We start from the raw sequence: 26,127 nt of genomic DNA on the forward strand, positions 1-26,127 counted from the left end.
GAAATAAGGGTTCGTGGGATGTAGAGAAAGAGTACAATGCCAAAGAGGCCGACAAGCAACTGGACGATAGGCAGCCCTTTGTGTGAATTCCTCCTCACAGCCAAATCACCTCGACACCGTGCGCACCATCAGTCGAGAAGCCTCAATAAGCCAAGTATATTTTCTCCTGGTCAGTATGTGTGTATATCGAAGCGAGAGCTGCTGCAATGCTCTGCTTGCCAGTAGGGGAGATAACGGTCGGGGGTGGTGAGAGGTTCGCGTCGAGCGGGCACTTGCGTCGCTTGTCGCCGAGATTTCGGAAAGTGTTTGGTTGAAGGCTGAGCGGCAGGTAAAATGTCGCACAGTCGTACAAGAGCGGATCCCTAGGCAAGGAAAGGCGTAGCGATCGAAATGACGGGGAAACGGGCGACGTGGTGATGTTCGTGGCAGGAAAAAGAGGAGTAAAGCAAAGGGGGAAGAAGAGAGATATAGCCGGGCTTGGGTTGCAGGCAGATATGGCTGGCAGAGGAAGAGAGGGTGCTCTGGAACCCACTTGGTACGCTGCCACCTGATTCTGTAGCACTCTCTCTCGGGGCAGGTGGCAGGTCGCAGCTGGCTGGGCTGGCTGAATGGCACGTGAGCTGTCGGAGTGCAATTTCTAAGCTGGCAGGCACGAATTTCCGAGGGTCTTTCCCAGTCTCCACTCACTGCTGCTTTCCCTCTTTGTTCCTGCCACGTCCAAAAACTCGGAGCTGAGTCACTGAGACCATCAGCCACAGCACCAGCCACTAACAGTAAGCCACAGAGCTCCCGTCCCAAACCACTCTCAAACGGAAACCGCCGGCGCGACCGGGTCACGTGCTGCAGCACGCAAAAGGTCCTCTACGCTGTAGGCCTAGCGTCTCCACGCTCTCCAAAGTGTTAGCAAATTGCGGGCACCCGGTCCCTTACTGCTGCTGATACGGCCGCTGCTTGCCGAAGCGCCACGCATTGAGTACCCCGCCATCTGAGCACCTCAGTCACAGTCAGTGTGGGCAGGCGCATGTGGTGGTGGTAAGAGGTACTCTCGGTGCAGCAGATTTCTGGTCAGCTCTATTGCGTCCGATGTAGAAGGTCCAGTCCGGCGTCATGCCCCGCACCTCATTGTTGAACGGCCTCGCCCGCCCTCAGACTATTCGAAAGTTTCTTCCTACAACTCCCAGACTTCTCCCGTGTTGGCAAACGACTCGGATAGCTAACGCTCGCCGTCCCTACCTTACCCAAGCAATACAAGCTCACCAAGCTCGCAAGATGGCTCCCCAACTTGACGGCTACTTCAAGCAGGTCGACACCGATGCCGACCACTTCATCGAGCGCCTCAGGAAGGCCGTTGCGATCCCTTCGATCTCTGCCGACGTCGCGCGCCGTCCCGATGTCGTGAAGATGGGCGAGTGGCTCGCCGCCGAGCTCAAGTCTCTTGGCGCTTCCGTTGAGCTCCGCCCCCTCGGCGAGCAGCCTGATAAGCCCGGCCTGCAGTTGCCCCCCGTTGTGCTCGGTAGATATGGAAACGACAAGAACAAGAGGACTATCCTAGTCTACGGTCACTACGACGTCCAGCCCGCCGAGAAGAGTGACGGCTGGTCTACTGAGCCTTTCGAGCTCTCCGTCGACGAGAAGGGCCGCATGTTTGGTCGCGGTTCTACCGACGACAAGGGACCCGTTCTCGGCTGGTTGAACGCCATTGAGGCTCACCAGAAGGCCGGTATTGACTTCCCCGTCAACCTGCTCATGTGCTTCGAGGGCATGGAGGAGTACGGCTCTGAAGGTCTCGATGATCTTATTGAGGCCGAGGCTAAGAAGTACTTCGCCGACGCCGACGCCGTCTGCATTTCCGATAACTACTGGCTTGGAACTGAGAAGCCTTGCTTGACCTATGGTCTGCGTGGCTGCAACTACTACTCTGTTGAGATCTCCGGCCCCGGCGCCGACCTCCACAGCGGTGTCTTTGGTGGTACTGCCCAGGAGCCCATGACCGACATGGTTCGCGTCTTGGGTTCCCTGGTTGACACCGACGGCAAGATCCAGATTCCCGGTATCATGGAGCAGGTTGCTCCTGTCACTTCTGAGGAGGAGGGTCTCTACGATGGCATTGCCTTCACCATGGAGACTCTCCAAGAGTCTCTCGGCAGCAAGACCACCATCTTTGAGGACAAGAAGCCTACTCTCATGGCGAGATGGCGTTACCCCTCTCTCTCCCTCCACGGCATAGAGGGAGCCTTCTCCGCCCCTGGCGCGAAGACCGTCATCCCCGCCAAGGTCACTGGCAAGTTCTCCATCCGTACCGTGCCCAACATGGAGATCGACCAGACCAATGAGTGCGTCTACAAGTACGTCAAGGAGCAGTTCGCCAAGCTTGGCAGCAAGAACACCATGAAGGTGTGGGCTCAGCACACTGGCAAGTGGTGGGTTGCGTCGCCCAAGCACTGGAACTTCACTGCTGCTGCCAAGGCTACGGAGCGCGTGTGGGGTGTCCAGCCCGACTTCACTCGCGAGGGTGGAAGGTAAATACAATTCGCCCACAGATATGATAATAGTTGCTAACCATTCACAGCATTCCCGTTACCCTGACCTTCGAGCAGGCCACTGGCAAGAACGTCCTTCTGCTGCCCATGGGTAGCTCCACCGACGGTGCCCACTCCATCAACGAGAAGCTGGACAAGCGCAACTACATCGAGGGTATCAAGCTTCTGGGTGCCTACCTGCACTACGTTGCCGAGGAGCCCATGGCATAATTGATCGTGTGACCACAAGGAGGGAGGAGGCAAGGAACAGTAGATTCGGTAGCGTACATAGTCAGCTGCTTTGTACGGCTAACGACGGGCCCACACTGGCCCGCAGCCGATTATCTGCCGGCACACTGTAGACGCATTTGTCGCGTGGTAGTGTACCGCTATTTAGGAAGTTCAAAGTTCAGGTCATAGGCGCCATAATCAAATACCCAGATCAATCAAATTATTCGTGCCCAAGTTAAATCTATGTATGTGGGGGTATTAGTCCGTAAGATGTCATACTGCGCGTTCAGCGTGGTGGTATATCGTATCCGGTAAATCGAGCCAAAGAAACAAAACGCCGGTGTGGATGATGAGGTGAAGCCCAAATCGGCTCGGGATATCTCGTGGAGTGGGTGGGTATCGGAGCTTTTCTCCACGCGAAAGCTCTACTTCTTCCGGGCGGCGGCCGTCACCCGGCGGCTCCGCCTCTTCGCCACCACCTCCGGGTCCCACGTTCCGGAGAACATGTCTTCAAGATCATCCTCGTCCTCCGAGTCCAACTCAATCTCTTCCTCGGGCTCGGAGGAGTCCTCCCCCGCGGACCCTTCCCCGCTCTCCTCGCCTTCGCGCTCCGCATCCCCGGCGATCGCCTTGTCCTTGGTGCCTCCCATCACCTTATCCTCGTCACTCTCGCTCTCGTCAGACACCCCATCCTCGTCTTCATCGGGGGAGCCCCCCTGCCCCGGGGAAACGTCCTCCCAGCTGCGGAACGGCACCACGCGCTCGACCTCGAGGATGAACTTGCCGACCTTGTACTTCTGGCTGAGCTCCTTGGCGTCGACGTACTTCCAGCCGAGCTTGGCGCTGCACAGCAGGCACGTGATGTCGGCGACGACGTGCCAGCCCGTGACGAGCTGGCGGTTCTCGCACTTGCCGATGCGCACGTTGGCGAGGGTGCCGGGCCCCGCGGGGCCGGAGTTCCTGGTGGACGAGGGCGAGGCGGGCGTGGGCAGGGCCGTGGGGGAGACGAGGTAGGCGCGGCCGTAGCGGCCGGTGAAGCCCTTGGAGACGATCTGGGAGGCGAAGGCGATGTCGCTGGAGCAGGTTGAGCACCGCAACGTGTCGGGCTGGGTGCGGGTGATGGTGAGGGCGGCGGGTTTGGGGCGGGTTTGTCGGCGGGGGCGCAGGCGGGAGGGCGGGAGTTTGGTGTCGGCGGGGGAGGTGGGCGATGAGGTTGTGATGGTGTCTTGGTAGGGCGGCGGAGGAGGGCTGTTTGGAGGCGTCGGGGCCTCGTCTGTTGTCGAGGATGTCGGCGAGGAGGAGAGGGAGGGGATCTGGCTTGCTTCTGGCGTTAGGGTTGTTGTCGCCGTCGTCGTTGGTGGTGGTGGTGGTGAGGATGGGCGGCGGCGGAATGGGAGGTTGAAAGAGGGGAGGAGGTAGGTTGGGAACGTTGGGCGGGAGACGATGATGTTTGGCGCCATGGTTCCTGGTGTTTACTTTTTTTTCGTTTTCTTTGTATCTCTCGAGGATATGCGCCCGAGGTTGTGTAAGTTGCGCAACGCCTCCGGATACAGGTCCGGACGGGCACGATATGCGGGTGGAGGACAGAAAGAGAGAGGAGCTATGTTCGTTGGGAGAGATTGCGGCGCACGATGGAAGTAACAGTCGGGAAGCCAAACATGACTTTTTTTCTTCCTTTGGTGTTTGGTGTTTGATATGTAGGTGTTAGTCGGTCCGGGACCATAGGCGTATGGATAAGGAAATCTTGGGACGACGCCGGGCTGGGTTTGCTTGGGTGGTTATTGCTGTCACGCCCTGGGCTGCGCGACCGGAGAGGGTCCGTCAGACGGCTTGGTTCGATGTCAAAGATGGTGTGGGCTGGGCGTACTTATTGGTCAAGACCGGGTTGGAAGAGAGAGTCAGGTAGGCACACCCATTCGTAAGGATGGAAGACAGCTTTTCGGCACGAGACGGAGGGCAGGTCAGGCTGGCTTGAATGACTTATGGGCCGGCCGCCTGGCATCAGGTTTGGGCAGGTTGGGGATCGCGCGCCAAAAACGATGTGTGTGTGTAATTCCTTCACGGCTGCTGCGGTAGTTAAGGTACTTCAAGGGTAAAGGATAAGGTAATGGGCCATGCGTTCTTTCTCTTTCTGGGTCTCAAGGTAATGCGGCCGGCGCGCCGTTGCGACGGCTGCCCCCGCCTTGTTTTGCGGTGAGGGACGGTGTGTGAGAGATACTACGTCCTAAGGTCTGGGCGCCGTTCCCTTTTCTGACCTCTCGTCTCAAACGATTACATGTAAGCTGCGCAAGTAACCGTTGTATTCGAGTTCGGCTTGCAATGCTACTCCATTCGGGGAAGGCTGAGGAGAAAGGTGAAAGAGAGAGGGGGCAAAACATGAGCTTGTCATGCCAGATCCTGCGGAAGCTTTTGGCGACTGGCTGAGTCGTTCATGAAGGGTGAACCTGTGACCTCTACCTCCTCACAAAGTCCGAATGGAGCTTGGGAGAGAGTGCAAATGGGACATCTGCTGGCCTGGCCTGGCCTCCTCTTCGACCCCCAACCCCCTCTTCCTCCGACCAACAGTCTCAGACGACCAGCGCTCGGAGGTTGCGGGCGGCAGCATGTCGCATGAGCGATCAGCGGTCGTTAGGCTTGGGTAAGGTCAGTCCGGTGTCTGCCCCCACCCTCCAAGGCGTTATCGATAACACCTTTTTGGAGGACGTGAGCCGATAAGATGCGTCGAGGTGGAGAAGCCGCACCATCCTTGGATAGTGTAGTCGGTGCCGGCAATGGGAGAGGTTGCAGTTGGTTTGTCAACGCTCGGCGACCCTTCCCAATATTCTTTGCTGTGTCACTCGAGATTTCCTCCTGGTGGTGCTGGTTGGACGGGAATGTGGGTATGATCATTGATCACCTCATTCGATAGTCAAGCCCCGTCAGATGTGCTCCAAGCCAACGACGACAACGGCGACGGGTGTGCGGCAAGCTTTTGGGGGTCCATTTCCCCCCTCTTTGGGAGACGAGCGAGAGAGGGGAAGGAGAAAGTTAAAGGGCTTCTAGAAGGAGCGAGCTTCTGTTTCGCTATCAATCTTACGAGTCGTGATGTTGCGATATTGCACGCCCTGCCGGAAAGCTTCTGTGCGTCCAGAGAAGGTTCGGGGTATGGAGCAATCGACACCGAAAGTTTTGCTTGGTATCTTTTGCACAAGTTGGACAAGACGGTCATCTGAGCCATTGAGTTGCTGGCCTGCTGACCAACCGCAGACGCCTCCGGGTGATTGCAACCGCGGCGACAGTCTAACATAAACCACATTCTCGTTCTGATCTACGATGGTTCTTGAACAGCTTTGGATATTATTATTAGGCGATATGATGGCACTTCATGTTTATCATTAGCAAGTAGCAACAGCTAAACCGCCCCGTTCATGCCATGCCAGTGAGTCAAGGGGTAACGGGGTCGATGAGAACCCCGGAGCCCAGGCAATGATGACTCGCAATCGCGAAATGTCAAGTGTGGGGAAACGGAGCGGCTGGGCGCGGTCAAGTGACCCGAACAGAAACACCAACACCCCGGAGAGCACACATCTCTTTGACGCAAAGCTGGGGAATCGCACCACGTCTACCCCAGTATTTCCGCCGTATACTGACGTTCTTCGCAAGCTGGTGTTCGGTGACGAAGTGCTTGTCACGGCATTCCTGTGATTAATCAATCGACCAAGGTAGACCGGATCCCGTCGAACGGTTCGTGGGCTCCTCCGACCATGCCGGGCTCCGGGGCGGGGGATCGCTGCATTGACGGTCGCGGGTTGCCCAGGGAAAGGGAGCCACGTTGTTGTCCGTGGAGCGTTTGGACCGTTTTGACTAAAGCTGTGCGACGGCACGGCGAGCGTTTGTAATAGACTTAAGGGACTCAAGACAACATCACGCAAGCCAAGGATAAGGCGACCCTTGGCCTCTAAGGTTTGGGGGATGGAATGGGTTCTGGGCAGTTGGAGTTTGGCGCAAAAAGGCCAACCATAAGCACACCGATCGATCAGAAGCTTCCACGGTTATCTGCTGATACGATGATCTGCCTTGTGCTGGACCAGATGCCGGCGTATGGTGTGCGATTACCTCAAACTGCTCCAGCCAAAGTCTAGGGGATCCAGAGGGGTTACTCATTCTTGTGGAATCCATCACTAAGAAGAGGCAAACTCCGTGATGCAAGAACAGGTCAGGGTTCTCCGTGTACACCGTCCGCCAGACACTGGGCTTGGGCTGGCTGCAGGTTGGATTTTGGGCTCGACTGGGCTCGGTTCAGCGCTGTCCACGTGCATGTGAACTTGCAGCTCCCCCCCCCCCCCCTTTCCCTCACTCCATCCCACGGCCCTTGTCGCTGTCTGTTATGCGATTGGCACGCCGGTCCAAGTGCCAAGCGCCGCGCCGGATCCGGATGAGGAGCGTCCAGCCGAATCGCGATTGTTGGCGGCGGTTGACTGGCTTCGTGGATGATCAGGTAGTTAGACAAAGCCAAAATCCATTGAGGTTGAGGAGATCACGACTTGACCAGCCCAAGGACGGAGAAGGGCTTTGAATTGGCGGCGGGATGAAGGGGTAGACAAGAAAGGCAGCCAATGTGACGCGGCGCAGTGGAAAACGTGCTTGACAGTGCAACATGTACGGGGCGCCGCAGTGGGCTCCTGGCCGGTTTCGTAAGCCCAGAGGCCGTCCGCTCCGTGCTACCGTGGTGGACGACGCTCTGATTAGGGGTCCCGGTGCGGCAATCAACAAGAAACTGGAGAAGTCGATGCGTGATCATCCTGCAATTCGTCGGGGGAGGGTGTATGATGCTTGGAATCTTCGCGAAGGACCAACAACAGGCTCAGACTCCAGACAATGGCAAACATGTTACGCATCAAATGCCATGCCGTGGAGGTGCATTGCCATCGAGAGGACACTGGCAAGAGAGGGGGGAGCATGGGTGGTCGCGCCATCAAAGAAGCAGAAGGTGGAGATGGCATGGCTGATTATGACTGTTCTGTGTGGTTCCAGTGCTGCTGGGTGGTTGTGCCGTGGCCGCTGGTGGTGCAGCAACTGGTCCCCTTCCCACGGTGCCCCCGTCTCCGCCACGCTGGACGTTTCCACGCTCTAGGACTCCGCTGTGGTTTTAAAGGTACTCGCCGGCCAGTCTCACCCACTGACCTCCTGCCCTTCTCCTCCCACACCGTTCTTCACCGCTCGCAAAAGAAGGTACCCCTTCGCTCCCGCAACAACCGCCGTTCGCAACGCAAAAAAAAAAATCTCGACGACCTCTCCGTCTCGACAAGCAAGCAATCAATCCGCTGTTTACAGCCTCACCGCCAGACAATCCAATAGCTCGATCATCCAAACAAGTCTCTCACGACTCCAATCCAACTCTCGGAATCCAATTCAACCTTCTCGATCACGATCAATCCCAATCTGTCGACCGGTTCCGAATCTCCGAGAACCGCACCTACCAACACCACATCACAAAAATACACCGAGTCAAGACCAACACCCCCAGGAAATCAATCGCAATGGCGCCAATGAGACAGCAGAGTAATTACAGTAGTAGTAATTTTGATGGCGAGGCCGTTGTCCGTCAGGCCAATGTCCTTGCCAGCTGCTACATCGTCGACTCTGCCGCGACTCTTCGCGGTCTCCACTACTGCACTACCGGGGCCGCAGGTACGTCGCATCCATTCCAATCACCCCTTCTTCAGCCTCATCTTCAACCAACTCGTCGATCACCTGTCTCTCTCTATCCGTCCCCGCCCCCACACTTTCCAACGTCTCACACTCTCTGGCATGCATGAACCACGACGCTAACCATCCCGCTATCAACAGGGGCCGAGTGGTATTCCTGAGGTCCCCTCCTCAGGACTACCATCACCTCCATCAAGCCCCCCCCTCGCGGCCATAACGGCATCCAACCAGCTCGCGCTGCTTCCCAAAGCCACCAAGCAGCGCCAGCAGCCCGGTAAGAGGATCAGCCGTCGAGGGGGGGCAGCACTTTCGATCAGGGAAGAATGTGAGAGATTCTTTTGCGAGTCCATGAAGGCTGTGTTCCGCGGTGAGAGGGGCACTGGTCCGAATGGCTCCGGCCTGACGGGTGTTTATTCTATGCAAACTCCGCCGTCCGACGAGGACCTGGCTGTTCAGCCCCACTTTGGCGGGCGCGAGACTGATACAAAGGCTCCCGCACCCGCCACGGCGTGGATGGAGGTCTGGGACTTTGCCGGCGGCGCGAGTTTCCGGGCATTTGTGGCGGACGACGGGGCTGAAAAGTCCCTGTTTGCCTTGTTTGACAGGAACGTAATCGGACGTGACCTGAAGCCTGCGTACGTTCACCTCAGATGACTCACGATCTATTACATGCTGACCGTTATCTAGGCTCATGGCTCTGATGGAGTTGGTCGACGGTCCACTGGACTGCCAGCATCTCGTCATCTGCATTGACCGAGGCATCGAGGAGGAAGACGCGAAATCATTGATGAAGAGCCTGCAGTGGGTGGGCTTCGAGCTGACGACGCTGGACCGCTGGGCGCATGACGTGGACGTGACGAGCAACAGGTGGCTGTTCATGGGCATGGAAATCTAATACATGAAAAGCTATCTCGTGTGTTTCTTCTGTTTTCATGAAAGCTAAGGCAGTTGGGAGTTTTCGGCTTTGATTCATTTTCTTTTTCTGTGTCTCGCGCATCTCTTCTCCTTTTTCTTCGGGAACAGCAAAAGCACAGGATTCACCAGCATAATCGGAAACAGAAAAGGGAACGCCATCAAAAGCAACGGTTCGACAAAAAGAGAGGGATCTCAGTCTCATGTTTCAAGGCATTTCTTTTTCTGTCTCTGGCAAAAAGTTGGGGGCCGGCTGTTTCTTTCCTTTCACCCATTTCAACTTGGCTTTGGAGTTCCTCACTGCCGGTAGGGGTTTCGTTTTCACATTGAGTTGTTTACCTATCCGCTCAAGGGGGTCGGTTTGATTTATCACTGAGGAGGAGGAATTGCACGTGTTCAAAAATACTGGCATGATATCATGACACAAAGTCTTGTTTGGTTGTCGTTCTTGTTTGTAATCGGCGTTCGCGTCAGATTGTCCACACAAGTCTTCCAGGCTTTTCTTTCCGTAACGTAGCGTTTTAACAGCCACAACTTCAAATCAAAAATTGTTGATACAAAAAAAAAGTGTCTATTTGCTTTTGGATATTGTTCTTCATGTCTTCATCCCACATCTCTTGATGTATATACCACAACCATCAACATCTACACACTGGTTCCTTTCAAACGCTCGCCTCAAACTGCCTCACCTTCAGCCCCTTGCCGGCCAGGAAATCCTTGACGTCCTTGACGGTGTACTCCCCGCGGTGGAACATGCCGGCCCCCAGCGCGGCGTCCGTCGTCGTCTTCTCAAAGACCTCCTCGAAGTGCATCGGGTGCCCGGCGCCGCTGGACGCGATGACGGGGATCTTGATGGCGGCCTTGACCTGGCTGACGAGCTCGAGGTCGAAGCCGCTGTTGGTGCCGTCCTTGTCGATGCAGTTGAGCAGGATCTCGCCGGTGCCCATGGCCTCGACGGCCTGAGCGAGCTCGACGACGTCCATGTCGCGCGTCTCGCGGCCGCCCTTGATGGTGCAGGCGTACCAGCAGTACTCCTCGCCCTTGGGGCCCGGGTGGGCCGTCTTGATGATGTTGTGGCGGGTGGCGTCGGGCTTGGGGACGTAGACGCGCTTGGGGTCGACGGAGACGACGACGGCCTGGTTGCCGTAGGCCTTTGAGATCTGCTCGATGGCGGTGTTGCCGAAGAGCTTGCGGCCGGCGCCGTAGTACTCCTCCGCGGCGAGGACGGCGTCGGAGCCGATGGAGACCTTGTCGGCGCCGGACTTGAAGTACATGGTGGCGATCTCGAGGGCGGAGACCTTTGTGCCGTCGGTGTCGACGGTGTCGCGGATGCCGCCGCCGATGGTGAGGGGCACGAAGACGGTCTCGGCGGTGCGGCGGAGGATCTCGAGCATGGGGGCGTCGGCGAGGGGGCAGTCGCGGAAGGAGGTGATGTTGAGGAAGGTGACCTCGTCGGCGCCCTGCTCGTAGTACTTGCGGGCCATCTCGACGGGCTTGCCGAGGTTGCGGACGTTGCCGCCGTCGGTCTTTTCGCGGACGTCGTACTGGTCGCCCTTTGTGACGACGAGGTCGCCCTGGTCGTTTGCGCGGACGTCGAGGCAGGCGATGACGCGGCGGGTGAGGCCGTCCTGGAAGGGGAGGGCTTCCGGGGACGGGGTCGTGGTGGAGGAGGCCAGGGCGGCGGCGCCGGAGCCGTCGAGGAAGGCGCGGAGGCAGCGCAGGCCTGCGGCGCCGGACTTCTCGGGGTGGAACTGGGTCGCGAAGACGTTGCCGCGGGCGAGGGCGCCGACGAAGGTCTCGTCGCCGTAGGTGCCGGTCGCGACGGTCCAGCCGTCGGCCTCGAGCTGGCCGCGGACGTAGGGGAACTTGTAGGTGTGGACGTAGTAGTACTTGGACTCGGGGCGGAGGTCGTAGAGGGCGGCGCCGCCGGTGTTTGCGCTGTTCCAGCCGATGTGGGGGACGGACTTGCCCGTGGAGGAGTCGAAGGCGTCGAGGCGGCCCTTTGCGACGCCGAGGCCGGGGACGGCGGGGTCCTCGAGGGAACCCTCGAAGAGGGCCTGGAGGCCGACGCAGATGCCCATGAAGGGCTTGCCTGAGGCGATGTGGGCGGAGACGGCGGGGAGGAAGCCGGCTTGGGAGAGTTGGGAGAGGCAGTGGCCGAAGTGGCCGACGCCGGGGAGGATTAGTTTCTGCGCCGGAGGAGAGGTTGTTAGCTCATTGCCCGTTATAGTCTGTAAGAAGAAGCCAAAAGGGATCGTACATCTGCTGAGGCAACATCTTCTGGCTTCCTGACCCATTCGACCTCGTAGCCGACCTTCTCGATAGCGTTGACCAAGCTGCGAACGTTGCCGGCGACATAGTCCAGCATGTGGACCTTGTTCGACATGGCGGGCGGTTGTTTAGTTCGTTCTTCTGGGGTTGGTAGAGGGAACGTAGATCAATGCTCGATAACGAATGGAATTCGGCCGCCGGAGAGTGTCGTAGCTCGTTAAGTAGTCGTCCGGTGGTGAGTCAAAGGTGGGATGAGTCCCGGTCACTCGTAGAGCGTAGGGCGTCCTCTGGGAAATTTACTTGCGATGGCGGGGCAGAGGGGTTGCGATCAGTCACAGTTCGGCCGGCCGTTGTTTGGCTGGTGCCCCGCATGGAGGGGCCCGCAGCCCCTGCACTGAGGTAATCTGCCGGTTTGCTACTGGGGAAGCTGGCTGGTAGGGGAAGTCTGCTCTGCGATTTCGTTTTTGAACCCTTGGAGCTCTCCCGAAATTTCCTCTTCTTGCAACATTGCACTCTACGTCACTCGGAGCCGACCAATGCTTTGAACGCAAGCTGTGACTATTTGGCGATTGCGCCTTGAGTGAATTTCGAGATCGCAGTAGCAACGCCAAATGCACGAGTCCCAATACACGACTAGAGTCGTCTTCCACAGGTCGACGCGGTAACGATGGCGAGCAACGCGGCGCCGACGGACGCTGTTGCGCCGGTGATGGCGGCGACCGCGCCCGTGGACCAGCCCCTGCGAGCGCCCAGCCATCTTGACGACGCCGATGAATCCGAGTGGGAGTACGAGTACTCGACCACCGAGACCGAGGTGGGAACTTCGCCGTCACGAGACGAGCGGACGAAGACGGCAGGCTGCTAACGCCGCGCAACTTTAGACATACTACCTCACCGTCGACCTCTCGATTCCCCAGCTCCTCACGCGAAGACGAAACGCGCCTGTATCCGGACGCGGCGGGTATCACTACAAACACTGGGCCGGCCCGCATAAGAAGCCCGATGAGCCCAAGCACCACCGCATCCTGTCCGACGACGAGAACGACGATGAGCCCGCACCCGAGGTGGAAGACGACGGCGACATGGAGCAGGGCCAGATGGACCCCAGCGCGGACAAGGGCGACAACAACAACGCCGCCGGCGCCGCGGACGATCTGGGCGAGTCGGACGTGGCGGCGGACATACAGATCCTGGACCTGCACTCGGACAAGCCCATGTTCGCGTACAAGGGCAAAGTCTTCGAGGGCCAGTGGGCGCGCAACCTGGGCACGGAGGTGCTGTTCGCGGAGCATGACGCGGAGGACCCGTTGCCGTCGCTGCGGCACCTGCCCGGCGGGGTGGACATGCTCGCGGCGAGCTGGGCGCGGATCAACACGACGGAGAAGCGGCTGCAGCCGCGGCACGAGGCGGCGGCCAAGGACGACCCGCTCGAGGAGATACGGCGGCAGCACGGGATTCACATTCCCATCACGGCGGACAAGACGGGCGAGCGGAAGCGGCAGACGAGGTTCCTGGAGAACCTGATGGCGCTGAAGAAGAAGAGGGGCGAGACGGACGAGGTCACGGTGTATGCGCACGCGGCGCCGAGAGCAGCTAACGACGGCACGAGCGGGCGGAGGAAGAAGAGGAAGCCGCTGCCTGATGGGCGGCCTAGCAAACGCCGAGGCCGCGGAAGGGGAGGGGCGGATGTGGCTGCGGCGGCCGGAGCTGGGGCCGGAGCTGGAACCGCGCTGTCGACGCCGACGCCGGCATCGTGGACGGAGCTGGGAGGGCCGGCTGCGGACAAGGATGCGGGGGCGGGCATCGACGATGACGAGGATGGGAGCGAGAACGACTCTGAAGATTACGAGGAAGTTGAGGAATGATGACACGAGAGGATATCGAGATAAGTTTTGAGCTACTGAGCTTGGCTTCCTGATCGGACCATTGAGAGTTTGGGAGGATGTTATGCGCCCTTCTTCTGAACTTGGAGATGGGAAAGCTGGCGAATGCGTTTGGCTGAATTGCCATTTTGCTTTGAACTTGGGGAAAATCATACAGGCACGAATTCCCCAGCACAGGCAAGAGTTGCAACATATTCGGATGAGGCGGTAGGATGAAACGAGAGCGCTGTGGCTCGAGTTGCTTCGTGGGCGGGCATATCCTGGGATGTGTGCCACAAGAGTATGGGCGGGAGAGACATGCATGGCCGTGGCTTGCATGATGTGGTCAGGCTGGAGCGTGGAAGGGAAAAAAGTCGCGGCTGGGAGGGGTGGTGTCGTGGACACCCGACTCGCTCGACGACATGGGAAATCCTATCGAAAGCCAAAGGCTAGATGACGAACTGGATCGCCGTGAATGCGCGACTTGAAAAGACAAATTAGGTGTTGATAGAAGTCATGATGCGGAAGTATCCTTTAGAAGGTAGCGGTGTATTCCCCGAAAAGCATCGCGGAAGGGGAAAAAAGCCTCAAGTACCGAGGCAAACGTAGTTCAAAATACCAACTTTTACATAAGGCAAAACGAAAAAGTCGAAAACATCGCAGCGTCTAGTGCTTTTGCAGTGTGAAGCCCCATCCCGAGAACCCCATCATCCCGGCATGTCATTCCATCTAAACCGCGCAGTTCGGTGGTCCACCCAGCTTAACAGCCAGTCTGCCAGCGTCCACCGCCTTGCCTGCAGTCTTGCTAGCTCACATGCAATTTCCGTTAGGCCAAAGCCGCTCGTGATGCGAAATGTTTCCAACGGCGACCGGGAATCGGACGGCGGCGCCCCCCTTGCTGCAAAGGGGCAGCAGGGTATCGTCCAACCACACCGCAGTTCCTGACTGACCGGCACTCAAACACTCAGTTGGTGGAGTCGGCTGGAGACAGACGACACCGCCAGAAGGACGGCAGAAGAGAGGGAGAAGGGGGGAAAAAAGGAATCAGCAGGTGGCAGCGTCGTAGTGAGTCTGCCGCCAAGGCGAACACTGCGGAGACCGAACTGGGCCCTCCTTCAGAGCACTCTATCGAGCATCGTTCCGCCCCCTCGTGGGAAATCTGCAGGGATTTAACTGGTTCCCGCCGATCTCGAACCCTTTTTCCTGCCAGGCTTTTGGCGGGTGGCGGATGGGGGATGTACAGGTACAACGGCGACTTTTTGATGGGAAGTTTCAGTGCGGCGAAGAGATGGACTTTGAGATGGATCGTCGGGTTGTACGAAGGGACAGAAAGAGGCAGTTGATGTGATCTGCTATTTAGTAGTAGATAGTAAGTGCTATAGACAGCACCATCTCTCCTACTGCTCATGTGAGATGCCCGACTATCTCTGAAGAGGGCAAAGGCGATCGCCGGTGGCTGAGGGAGGGTTAGGTGACTTTGCAACGCTTGGCTATGCTAGTCTCAAGACGGCCACTTTTGGAGTTGCTTCCGCTACGGCAACGGGTGCTTTTCGAAGACGATGGCCCGCGGACACCAGCAGTGACAAAGCATCCTAAAAAGGGTTTCCGGTTGTTTTTCAATGGGCAGAGTCGCGTTCCGCGGCCGGCGCTGAATACGATAGGCTGCCGCGGGACGGCTCCGACGGGGTCCACCGCAACTACCGGAGCTTCCGGGTTTGCCGCTACTGGTCGAGACAGGGACTAAAACTTAAACACTTGCAATGAGTTGGGAAGAGAAGGACGAATGAGGTGGTATGGTTGTTTGGTACTTTGAGTGCTTGTGTTGAGTGGTGATGCAGCGGTTGCTGTTGCTATTGCTCGACTGCCATGGTTCAGTACTACCAGATGTACGAAGATGAGAAATGTGCCACTCTGTTACATTCCATTCTAGTGCTTGAGTTCTCTTGATTTCTGTTGATGCTTGTCTTGACATCTCATCCAAGATGCACTCCTACACTATGCCTTTCAACTTGTTCAAGAACTCTCGCCAGCTGCCACCCCGGCAATGTATCTGTACTTCTGCATGTCTTCCTTACGGTGTCGGCCAGATCCTCACAGAGTCTGGTTCGGGTTAGCGTCTTAAACAGACAACCAGTCGGTGGCGGCTGCATTGGCCGAGCCCGGCCAGGGGTGGTCACCCAGCCTTCACGACCAGGTGCAGCGTCCCTGGTGCCTGTTGCCGCTGCCGCGCTGAAGTGTCTGCTGCCCAGCTGTCACTGCGCTGCCAGGTGTGCTCCCGTCGGTCGCTGTCCATGTAATGCCCGACAGCGCAGCGTGTCAGCGTCGCCCGCATGCGCATGCCTTACAAGAGGTATGGTACATCCCAGCTTCCCTTTCCCATCCATCCCGTCCCGTCCAAAACCACCCCGAAGCTTGCTGCTCCCCTCCTCTCACAAACTTTCCCTTGAACAACGACACAAAACACCGTCCACGGGGCCTCAGCGTCCACTGGCCATGCGTCTCCGCTCGACCCCCTTCCTCCCTCCTACCTCCTGACAACCTCATTGCTGCCGACGACGCTTCCAATCCCTCAGCTCCCCAAGGTTGTGATGCTGTGCGAGTCCCCGCTGGCTTTCGCAAGACGTGCCGGCATCCCGAGACCCCTCCGAACCATCACTAAGCCTCCGTAACCAGCTCTCAGACTAAGAATCAACTAAAAGCAAAAGCCCTACACCTCGCCCGCGGCCAGTCCGTAACATCGCCAGCTCGTCTCTCCTTCAACCACCTTTTCCTAAACCTGCGAACAGGCCTGGAGCCGACTCTGCGACTTTCCCGATGTACTACCTACGCCGCATCACCATCTTTCTCGCTGTGGTGGGCTCCATTTCCTTCCTGGCATGGTTCCTGCCACGGTACCTGAACCCCAATCCGCCCGACCCGGCCAAGCAGCGCGAGGACAAGAGATGGATCAGCAGCAGTCCCTACTGGCTTGATCGCCAGGCCTGTCGCTGGCTGAGTCTCTGCGGCATTCACCATCTGTCATGGGATCCTGCGGCTCTGCTGCCCTTCAAGAACGACACCGACGGCGACGAGTTGCGCCTTGAGCTCAGATCCCTGTACAACGACGAGGGACGGCACAATGGCTGGGAATCGGTCTCCAGGAAGAAGGCGCCGCAGGACAAGACCGAAGCGAAGACGCTGAAGGAGATCCCCGACTATGTCCTCAAGTATGCGCCGCTGGTTCACCTTTACTCGGGCGAGAACTTTTGGCCCGCCGATATTGCAGAGCACATCAAGCACATGACGCCGTACCTTGAGAGGCAAGCTTTGAACCAGTCGCTGCTTCTTTCAGACTTGCATCAGCTTAACAAGGAGGACGGAATGGTGTACTTGACAAGTGACGACGACGTCGAGCAGAGACCTGAGTGGTTACACAGCCACGTCGGCATACCTGAGCCCTGGAACGACGAAGAGGACGGCGGTGAGGACGACGGCCATGAGGATCTTCCGACAGAAGACCCCGACCGGTCCGACCGTGTGCCATCATCTCCTCTCGAAGACACGACGTGGTTCGATGTCTCTCGCGACCACCCAGTCTACCGCATCTCAGACCCTCGACGGTTCCCACATTTTGTTCCTTCCGCTCGCACCGGCAGCTTCCAAAACCGGCGCCGAGACCAAAAGCCGCTGCCCCCGCCCGACACGCCTACCCACAAGCCCGATCAGGAAGGCTACTCCAAGGCCCCCGCCGTGCTCGTCCTCGTCGACAAGGGTTCCGGCATCGTCGACGCTTTCTGGTTCTTCTTTTACTCGTACAACCTCGGCCAGACCGTCTTGACTATCCGCTTTGGTAATCACGTTGGCGACTGGGAGCACTGCATGATGCGCTTCGAGAACGGCGTGCCCCGTGGCATCTTCTTCTCTGAACACGAAGGTGGCCAGGCTTACACGTACCACGCCGTCGAGAAGCGCGGCGACCGCCCAGTCATTTACTCAGCTGTTGGATCTCACGCCATGTACGCGCAGGCAGGCGACCATCCCTACGTCTTGCCGTTCAAGATGCTCAAGGACGTGACCGACAAGGGCCCTCTCTGGGATCCCGCCAAGAACGCCTACACGTATTGGTATGACTACGCTCAGGATCTGGATGAGGACCTTGACGACGATCTTGACGATGAGGTTGATGTCGCGAGCGGTCACCGCAAGGAGAACCCCACCAGTCTTGTGCCGACGGCAGAGAACCCCGACGCGCCAACATCCTGGTTCCATTACGCCGGGCCGTGGGGTGACAAGCTCTACAGTCTCGCCGACATGCGCCAATGGCGTCTCTTTGCTCAATATCACTACGTCTCCGGTCCTCTGGGGCCCAAGTTCAAGCGCCTCGATCGCGAGAAGCTCTGTATCACCACCCGCTGCCGCATCCTCGACAACCTGAAGCCAGGACAGACCTGGTACAGCTAGACGAAGCATGCGCTTTCCTTGAACGAAATCTTTCTGGTATCAAAATTGGGAGTAATGGAATGAGAGGGACAGACGGTAGATGAGACAATCCTCACTGGAATCACTACAAACACACACGATCAACGTTCACTGCGACGATCGCGGCCTTTTTAGAGGATTCGCATATACATTCACGGACACGCTCGTTTATGACTTCATGTAGATATCGTTGGGTGCGACACCAGGCAGCGCCGCTTTGGCGCGCCCCCATTGGGGCCTTTGGAGTTTTTGCGGGTTACTCGGTGTTTTGCTTTGGAATTAGCTTGGGATTGATACCCCCACGATACTGAATAGAGATCAAAGTTGAAAACATGTGCTATGCATTGCTGGTGGATATGTTGCGTCGTGACAGGAGTATTCAGGGCGGAGAAGAGTAGGGAGGCCGTCTGCGATTATTCGACTGATTTTCGTCTTTATATATTGAGACAGTCATGCGCTCTGGGTCTTGATCGACAGCGAAATTTTACAGTTGCATTTAATATGCTTGTCTGGGCTGATGGCACGACGGTCTTTGTGGAAACTTCGGGGGCTCCATGTCACAGAACTTGCGCTTTTCATCCTAAGATATGATGACCTTGGTCGACTATCGTCCGTCTTCGGTATTTGATATGTATACGTGGACGGAATAAGCGGCTTCGTCATGTTTGAGGACACTTGACAGTCGTCGTTCAGGGTGAGCATGACGTTTGACTGGAGGCACCCTGGTCAGTGTCTTCGCGGCGATGGTTGAGAATGACGCCAAGGACATATAATTCCATATGATTTTGGGAGATTTGTTCTTGTCTTTGGTATGTTTAAATACCTTTGCTTTGGCCCTTGGGTAGGCATCTTGGCTGAGAAGATCTTTGGGCCTTGTGCAGTTCATGGTTTTGCGTTGTACTTACTGCTATACCCTCTTGTTTGTTCAAAAGCCGTTCTGTAATTGTCGAAATCTACTCTCTACGACATACTCCTGCATGAAATGTTTGGCTGCTGGAAGCATCTTCTTGATGTGTTGAATCATGGAATGCTGAATCGCTTGTGGTTCGAGCATGTCGTACCTGAGGCCCATCAGCTTATTGACGTTAATTCTAGCTCTCTAGTTTTACACGGTTGCTGGGTGTTGTTTACAATACTCAATGGGGTATCCCGAGTATGGAGCTACCATATCTGCGCTTGTGAGGTGTGATGTAGTAGCTAGCTGTCAACGATCTCCTAGATCGTTACGAGCTTGGTGCCTGTCCTCAGGTAGATCTGCTTGTAGACGTGCGGGACACGGAGGCTTATCATTGTGGATGGACCTCATCCTCTTGGGATCCTCGCCAGATTTATACTCCAGTACATGTAGCAAGGAAAGATAGAACCACCAGTGTCTGAAATCTTTGACTTTGTTCGGACCGGTAGGCGAAAGAACGGTTGAGGTAGTTCTCTATAAAGCGCGGATATCTGTTCACATAGGTGGCAACCAAGACAAATAAGAATCAGCTCTCCGAGCTTTTTCATGTAAATGAGGTGATTTTAATAACCTTGAGATGCGGAGGCTCTTCTTTGTGCTGTTACCCTAACTTTGGATGTAGACATGGCATTATCTCCGTCTTCCTCTTTGACTGTCTGGAGGGTATTCTATTAGAGTCGTACGTGGTGGTGCTTGATGCGGATGTATGGGGTGAGCGTCTTGGAAAATGACCGAAGAAGGTTGTCCAGACTTCCTGGCAGTTTTTGATGAAACATGGACACGCCTCGGGCGTCGCGACTTCTCTGATTTCTGGCGTATTTCTGGTCGACGGAAGGTGTTTAAGCCGTCTTTATATGATACTGCCAACTTGTCCGGGCTTTGGACGATGATCTGGAGGCAGGGTCTGCGGCAGGTTCAATCTTGTTCCGGTCAATTGGCCGCAGTGGTATGGGGAATAATCTTTTGGATATTCAAGATTTGCTTGCTGGGTCTCTGGGTTTGTTTGATGAACAGGACGCATGGTTGTCCGCAATGGTCATGGTACCAGTACATGCGTAACTTGAGTCCTTCATGAACTTACTGAGTGCTCCCCTTTCACGTCCTTAATGACATGTATAAATTGAATTCTTCTTGGTAATCTAAATATATCGACAATAAGGTCGGTCTTACTGATTGTTTCTTGCAATTCCTCTTGGATCCAATGCATCTTGCCCCGGTCGAGTCTGGCAAAGACGCATCACCTCCCCACCCGCACCAACAATTACCACAACAGTATGGCGTCTCTGATCCTTATTTTCCTGACTTTATTGTCTATGCAGATCCAATATACGTGCGTGGTTACTAGAAGTAGCCTAGCTCAGCGGACCGTATGAGCACACCGGCTGGGCAACGACTCAAATAGCAGTGTACGGGGCCACGTGGTCTTGAGAAAGGTCGAGCCATCGTCCCACCCCGATAGCACCTTCTTATTGCTGAGATTTACAGTCGTCTGTTGATTTATGCTGTTTTTATAACTACGCGATGGCTACTGGGAATCAGCCGGTCTTCGAAAGCGTCAATTCAACATGTGATGCGGAACATCTTGCTATATAAGTGAGCGTGAGTCTTTGTGAGAGTTACCCAAACCAAACGTGCCTGATCCCGCGTATAGTTCTATCTTTAATTGAGGTATTTGCACCTTGGACGAGTCTTTCGAGCGGAGTCAATCGTTACTTGCTTTGTGAACTACTTCCGATAGCTGCTGGCCCAACGCGAGGAGGCATCGTCTTCTGATGTTTGGGTGGGAATACTCTCCTGAAGTCGCTGAGCAGTGTCAAAACGAATGAAGCGTATGGCGCCTCTTCAGTTCTACAAATCCTTATACATGAAAAGCCAATATACTGATCAATCGTCTCACTTAACGCTTTTTTGGCCTATAACTCAGCGTCGGCGGTCGATGCAATCGTGAAGACTCATGTCATGAACATTTATGATCGGTAACTGGTAACATGGAATTGCTATAGCTTTTAAGTAATCTACCTGCTGAAAACTGATGAAGATATCCGAGGATCTCGGTTTGGGTCTTTATCGTCCGTTTTCCTATCCTTCTACCGTGGCGAGGTCGGAGACCGCGCTCACAACGGCTATACATGGAAAGAGATGGGTTCGTGTTATTTCTTCCTGGGCCAATGAGCTGCTGAGATCGAGAAGCGATTCCGGTTGATTCAAGTTCCGCGTCCTAGTGCTTGGACACGACGTTCTTTTCGGTCCAGAATGAGTGATGCGGATGCTGTTAAAGTAACCATAAATTTCAGTTTAAGGACGTTTTCGGTCATCCTGTGGGATACATTGAAGGTAAAATATTTATGAACTAGGTGAGTTTACTTGAACGCTGCCCTTGTCTGCCTGAACAACTGACAGTTTTGACGCAATGGAGATGAATGAATATATCATGTGATTGAGAATTCTAGTGAGACAACTTCCTTTTGGCTTTCAGGAATCATATGATGTTCTCCAGTAATGACGAATGCCAACCTGACATTATTCAAAATCACTTGAACCCTTGGGTGCCGCTTTCAATGGCTTGCATGCCCGCACCCTCATCAACCTGCCTTGAGCCAAGAACCACGCCAGCCCTCGTGAGGCATGATGCGTCACCCCCAGACAATCAAAAACCAGCTGAACTTCACAATTCTGCCTGCTCAACAGTCTCTCAGGCGGTAAGGTCTCAGCCCGACGCCCCGCTGGGCTGAGGTTTCCTTGGCGTCTATTCAGCTGAAAGCCTGCCAAGGCTTCATTCATCCCTTCACCGTTGCTAATTGTGCTATATCATAGACTCTTCCTCTTCATACACGAAATCAAGACCATCAATCCCGGTAGTCCTATGCTTTCTGCTTCATAAACGGAATAGATGGATTCCCTCAGCTACCCCTACTTCCCGCCGCCTCCGGGTCAGCCCGCCGCGCTGTCCCCGCCCCCGCTCCCACCGCGCGCCGTTAGCCCGGCGGCTAGCTATCCTCCGCCGCCGCCACCATCGGTCTCGCACGCGCCATACCAACCGTCGCAATACCTTCGAGGGCCCCAAAGCACCGGAGGGTCTCCATCTACGTCGACTTTGAGCCATGGGCACCAGCAGTCTTCTTACCCCAGTTCACCCTCCTTGTCCTCGGCCATTCCTCAAGGATATGATCCAGGGAAGTGGCCTCAACAACCGCAAGACGGGGCGACAAGTCCGTCAGGGCAGTATGAACATGCGTCTCAAGGATTACATGCTCATCCATCTTCTCCTACCGCTGCCTCACAGTCACCTGGTCCGACGACCCACGCATCTCAACCCTTCTACGCCGGGTTGAAGACCGAAAAGCTGCTTGGCTCCTACCAGAATGTTAAGAATAAAGCTCAGCAAAAATTGTCGCAGTATCTAGCGCAACCAGGTCAACAAATCCAGCATCGTGACTATGGATCACCGCAAACGCAGACACACAATATGAGCTTGCCGCCAATCTCATCCATCTCGCCAGCGAGCACGACTTCACTAGTTCAGGATCACAACCCAAAAGGCCAAAATCAACAGGGCGCATATGCGATCTCTACAGCAGCATCTTCCCAGAGTCCTCAGTCGCAGTTCAATGACGGTCCTTCACCAGCGTCTCAGAATCACCACTACCCCCCTCCACCGCCGTTACCAGTCAACACCCGACCGGCGGAGAACCATGAAGTTGTTCCAACTGATGCTCAGTACGTCACCGGTGAGCCTTATCACTACCAACCCTTTGGTCCATCCAATGTGGTGCAGGCGGCGACATCAACCTGTTCATCTGCACTCAGTCCTGAAGCTGTCACACCAGCCGATCGGCAGCAGACATCCTATCCACCTCCGCCACCCACACCCCAAAAGATACCCCTTGAAGGTGGTAATTCGGATAATGGCCAAAGCAACTTCAACGATGATGTGGCAAGTGTATCTACCAGCGCCGAATCAACAGCCCCTTCGATGCTGATTCATAATTTACCCCTGAGACCTGCACCGGCACCTTCTGGGCAGCGACCAGAATCCAGAGACTCGCCGCCCTCTGTTCAGCAGCGACCGACTACAAACACGGAGCAAGTCCGTTCTCGGCAGGAAAATACCAGCTTTCAGAGCAGCCCTACACGAACAAGCACATCAAAGAGCTCAGACCCTGCCCTCGATGGATGGAGAAGAGCAGTACCAATACCCGTCTTTTCCGAAGACGGCAAGCCCAACGATATCTTGTGGGATTGTCCCGAATCACGACTCGTTGACTACGAGACAGATTGGTATCACCTCTCCGACATCCCAAACTTCACCATCTGTACCTGCTGCTACGACATGTACCTTGCAGCTACTCCGCTTTCAGCCTCATTCCAACGTGTCCGGAGGCCCAGAGGAGCATGTGGCTTAAACACACATCGAGTCACCAAAGTCCTCATTCCTCAATACCTCAAAACACTAGATCCTCAGCCTCTCCGAGATTATATGACGAAGCGCCTCAGCATCCAAGATTGCCACGGTGTGGGCGGCGTAAAGGGAACTGCCGGCGTCAAGTGGTTTAAGCCACTTGATACGAGACTGAATGGTCTCCTTTCATGCGAGGCCTGCTTCGAAGACGTAATCCTAGGCACAGCATTCCACCAAAACTGGGCACCATACGACTCAACTCAAGCAGAGGACGATGTTTGGGCGTGCGATATCTGCATTACCTATATCGGCCGGATCTTGATCAACTACTCCTTGACTCATAACTGGGAAGACTGGATCCAATCCACAATCAAGTATCTGAATCTCCCAAAATGCGAGCCAGGAGTGGCCGTCTCCCCATTATCTCGAAAATGGTTTCAGCTATCTGGGGGACGCGTGCCCGATTTCAAAATATGCGAAAAATGCTTCAAGGAGAGCTTGGCATCCACGCCCCTTGATCATGAATTCGAATACATATCTGTAGAACCCATCACCATGGGACTGAACTGGATGCAGGTGGCACTCGGCCATCACATACAAGAACCCGAGCCCTGGCTCTGCAGCGTGACGAACAACTTCCCTCTGGCTATGGCCATATCAATGGCCAAAGGTCTGAAAGAAATTGATGTACTTGTCGGAGCATCAGAGACTGTCCTCACCAACTCTCCGTGTACCGAGAAGGAAGCCTACCGAGATACGTGGTACACTTTGACTGGCGGCAACGTCCCCGAGGGCTTCAAAATCTGCCCGGCTTGCTATGCGGCGTGGGTCGTCCCCCTCAAGCTTGATCGATTCTATGAGACAGCACGAGGTGTAGATCCCACAAAGCGCTTTGTTTGCAGTCTTCACTCTTCAAGCCCGCGATGGACGCAGCAGATTTATCGCTGGTCGGAGGCTATTGAGACGGGTGTCTGGTCAAGATACTCCAACTGGGTCCGCACGTTCGCCGATGTTCCACCCTGCGCAGGAGATGGACAGATTATGAACGCCAAGTGGTACGGCTGGGAGGACTGCACCATATGTGCGGATTGCTGGATCACTTTCTGCAAAGACGCACATCCCGCCGCCGCCAGCCTGCCGATGGATTACCACAAACAGCTCGTGCCAGACGCCAGGATGTGCTGCATGTACTCCCCGCGAATGCGACAGAAGTGGGTAGAGGCCTGTCAAGCCGGCGATGCAGGTGATCTCATTGCGTTGTCCAGGACGAGAATCCAGGTGTACGTCCAGACGGTGGTGGAAATCCGGAGGCTGAGACAGGTGCACCAGATGCAGCTCTTGCAGTCCCAGAATGCCGGCACCCAGAGCCTCTCTTGGGCTAACATAGAGAGGACCAGGCTCCTTGTTGGGACAGATGGGTATCAACACGGAAATAGCACGCTGGGATGGCATGCGACGAGCGAGGGGGCCACAAGTGCAGCGTACATGCAAGAGATGAATAGTCTTGCGAGCCAGTCTTGGGGCACTCTGATCCAGATTGAGAATTTGCAGAACCAGTGGAAGATGTTCGAGTGAACTAGGGTGGGAACCAAGCTGAATGAACTCACCGTCGTAGCTGATAGGAATATTGGAAGAAGCTTAACTCTTCGTCCTTGGTTCGGTTATCAATATACCTCTGCACAACCGGTTGTCGCTGGGACAGCAGCCTTTCACACAGAGGTAACTTGGCAAAACAGTATGCGTTAAGTCCATAGCACGACATCGTCATATTACACTTTGTCCCGCAGTAGACGTCTTCAATAAACCATAAGAAAAGCGAGAGAAGGCAGCACCGACTTCATCAGGCAGACAGGGCTTGTGCATGTATAAATAAGTCTACACATATCTAGTCTTCCCTAGCCATGAGACCGGACTGAGAACTGAATGAATGATAATGGACCGTACGAAGATTGTGGTTGTGTCTCCGAGATTTCAATAGCCTTCCTAGTATTTTATAGCCAGTCACAATGGCGCCTCCAGGATCTTTACGAATAATTCTTGACTTTGTGTTCGGAGGGGAAAGGGCCATTGCGAAGTTTTCTTCTTGCTTGTGAACGATCCTCCTTCTTCTGTTATCAACGGTGAAGGCGCAACTCATATTAAGAATCAACCAAATATGCGCCCCCCCCCCCGGATACAGAGACATCCATATATATTCCCATCACTATTGATCTCTCTTCACAAGGCACAAGCAATGAAATCCTTTCGCGTTTGTGTGTATTAGGTACAGAGTCATACCGAGATCGAATAGAAGGTTAACTTCATCTCCGGGTGCTTTCACTTCCCTCTCTGGACAAGCCGACTTTCTCTCGTTCCTTCACTGTTACATTCACTGATACACTGCAGAACTTGAAAAACGGCGATAGAGGACGAATGATTAGCGTTGAATATCACCATGATGATCAGTCGTAGGTAACCCAGAGTGTGATAAATCTCTACGCAAGCAGGACAATGCAGCACGTTCTCAAGTCACGGGACATTTCGCAACAATGCCCGGGCGCAGCATTTGCTGGGGTTGAGATTTCGAATGTACCCCGTCAACTTGTTGAACTTAAATAATACAACCCTCCAGTAGACGCATGTTCTATCTTGGTCTGATAGAGGCGGACGGGCGAGTGATACTGCCCGTGATCTTGACCAATGTCATGCCACATGTCCGCACGCACATGTAACAGTCGTGATTGCCTTTACCAAGCTCTCATAATCTGCTCCTCTCGGAATATCCGTATCGTCATCGATATAAGTATCTGAACTTGCGCAAAAATACGAGAGAAACAATCGGAGCAGATTAAA

At 55.3% G+C, this 26,127-nt stretch overlaps 7 protein-coding genes across 7 annotated transcripts; 5 read left to right on the plus strand and 2 right to left on the minus strand.

Annotated features, from left to right (window-relative positions):
• Positions 1-1,269: 1,269 nt before the first annotated feature.
• On the plus strand, positions 1,270-2,750 carry dug1-0 (Cys-Gly metallodipeptidase dug1; the record flags this gene model as incomplete). Its single annotated transcript, XM_032033403.1, has 2 exons — positions 1,270-2,519; positions 2,570-2,750. The coding sequence occupies 2 exons, from the start codon at positions 1,270-1,272 to the stop codon at positions 2,748-2,750; spliced, it is 1,431 nt and encodes a 476-aa protein (XP_031887210.1).
• A 425-nt stretch (positions 2,751-3,175) lies between these two features.
• CGGC5_v015855 (Protein yippee-like) lies at positions 3,176-4,210 on the minus strand (the record flags this gene model as incomplete). The annotated part of the gene is made up of 1 exon (XM_032033404.2): positions 3,176-4,210. The coding sequence occupies one exon, from the start codon at positions 4,208-4,210 to the stop codon at positions 3,176-3,178; it is 1,035 nt and encodes a 344-aa protein (XP_031887209.2).
• Positions 4,211-8,342: 4,132 nt separating this feature from the next.
• CGGC5_v015856 (uncharacterized protein) lies at positions 8,343-9,333 on the plus strand (the record flags this gene model as incomplete). Its single annotated transcript, XM_032033405.1, has 3 exons — positions 8,343-8,420; positions 8,580-9,073; positions 9,126-9,333. The coding sequence occupies 3 exons, from the start codon at positions 8,343-8,345 to the stop codon at positions 9,331-9,333; spliced, it is 780 nt and encodes a 259-aa protein (XP_031887208.1).
• Positions 9,334-10,012: 679 nt separating this feature from the next.
• On the minus strand, positions 10,013-11,736 carry hisHF (Imidazole glycerol phosphate synthase hisHF; the record flags this gene model as incomplete). The annotated part of the gene is made up of 2 exons (XM_032033406.1): positions 10,013-11,539; positions 11,611-11,736. 2 exons carry the CDS (start codon positions 11,734-11,736, stop codon positions 10,013-10,015), a joined length of 1,653 nt encoding a protein of 550 aa, XP_031887207.1.
• Positions 11,737-12,288: 552 nt separating this feature from the next.
• On the plus strand, positions 12,289-13,486 carry CGGC5_v015858 (uncharacterized protein; the record flags this gene model as incomplete). Its single annotated transcript, XM_032033407.1, has 2 exons — positions 12,289-12,435; positions 12,503-13,486. The coding sequence occupies 2 exons, from the start codon at positions 12,289-12,291 to the stop codon at positions 13,484-13,486; spliced, it is 1,131 nt and encodes a 376-aa protein (XP_031887206.1).
• Positions 13,487-16,071: 2,585 nt separating this feature from the next.
• On the plus strand, positions 16,072-17,923 carry TDA6-0 (putative vacuolar protein sorting-associated protein TDA6; the record flags this gene model as incomplete). The annotated part of the gene is made up of 3 exons (XM_032033408.2): positions 16,072-16,076; positions 16,157-16,210; positions 16,270-17,923. 3 exons carry the CDS (start codon positions 16,072-16,074, stop codon positions 17,921-17,923), a joined length of 1,713 nt encoding a protein of 570 aa, XP_031887205.2.
• Positions 17,924-23,850: 5,927 nt separating this feature from the next.
• CGGC5_v015860 (uncharacterized protein) lies at positions 23,851-24,870 on the plus strand (the record flags this gene model as incomplete). The annotated part of the gene is made up of 1 exon (XM_032033410.1): positions 23,851-24,870. The coding sequence occupies one exon, from the start codon at positions 23,851-23,853 to the stop codon at positions 24,868-24,870; it is 1,020 nt and encodes a 339-aa protein (XP_031887369.1).
• Between the last annotated feature and the right edge of the window lie 1,257 nt (positions 24,871-26,127).

This window comes from Colletotrichum fructicola, assembly GCF_000319635.2.
Source record: "Colletotrichum fructicola Nara gc5 chromosome Unknown KSG_Nara_v1_contig10, whole genome shotgun sequence".
Taxonomy (NCBI): domain Eukaryota; kingdom Fungi; phylum Ascomycota; class Sordariomycetes; order Glomerellales; family Glomerellaceae; genus Colletotrichum; species Colletotrichum fructicola.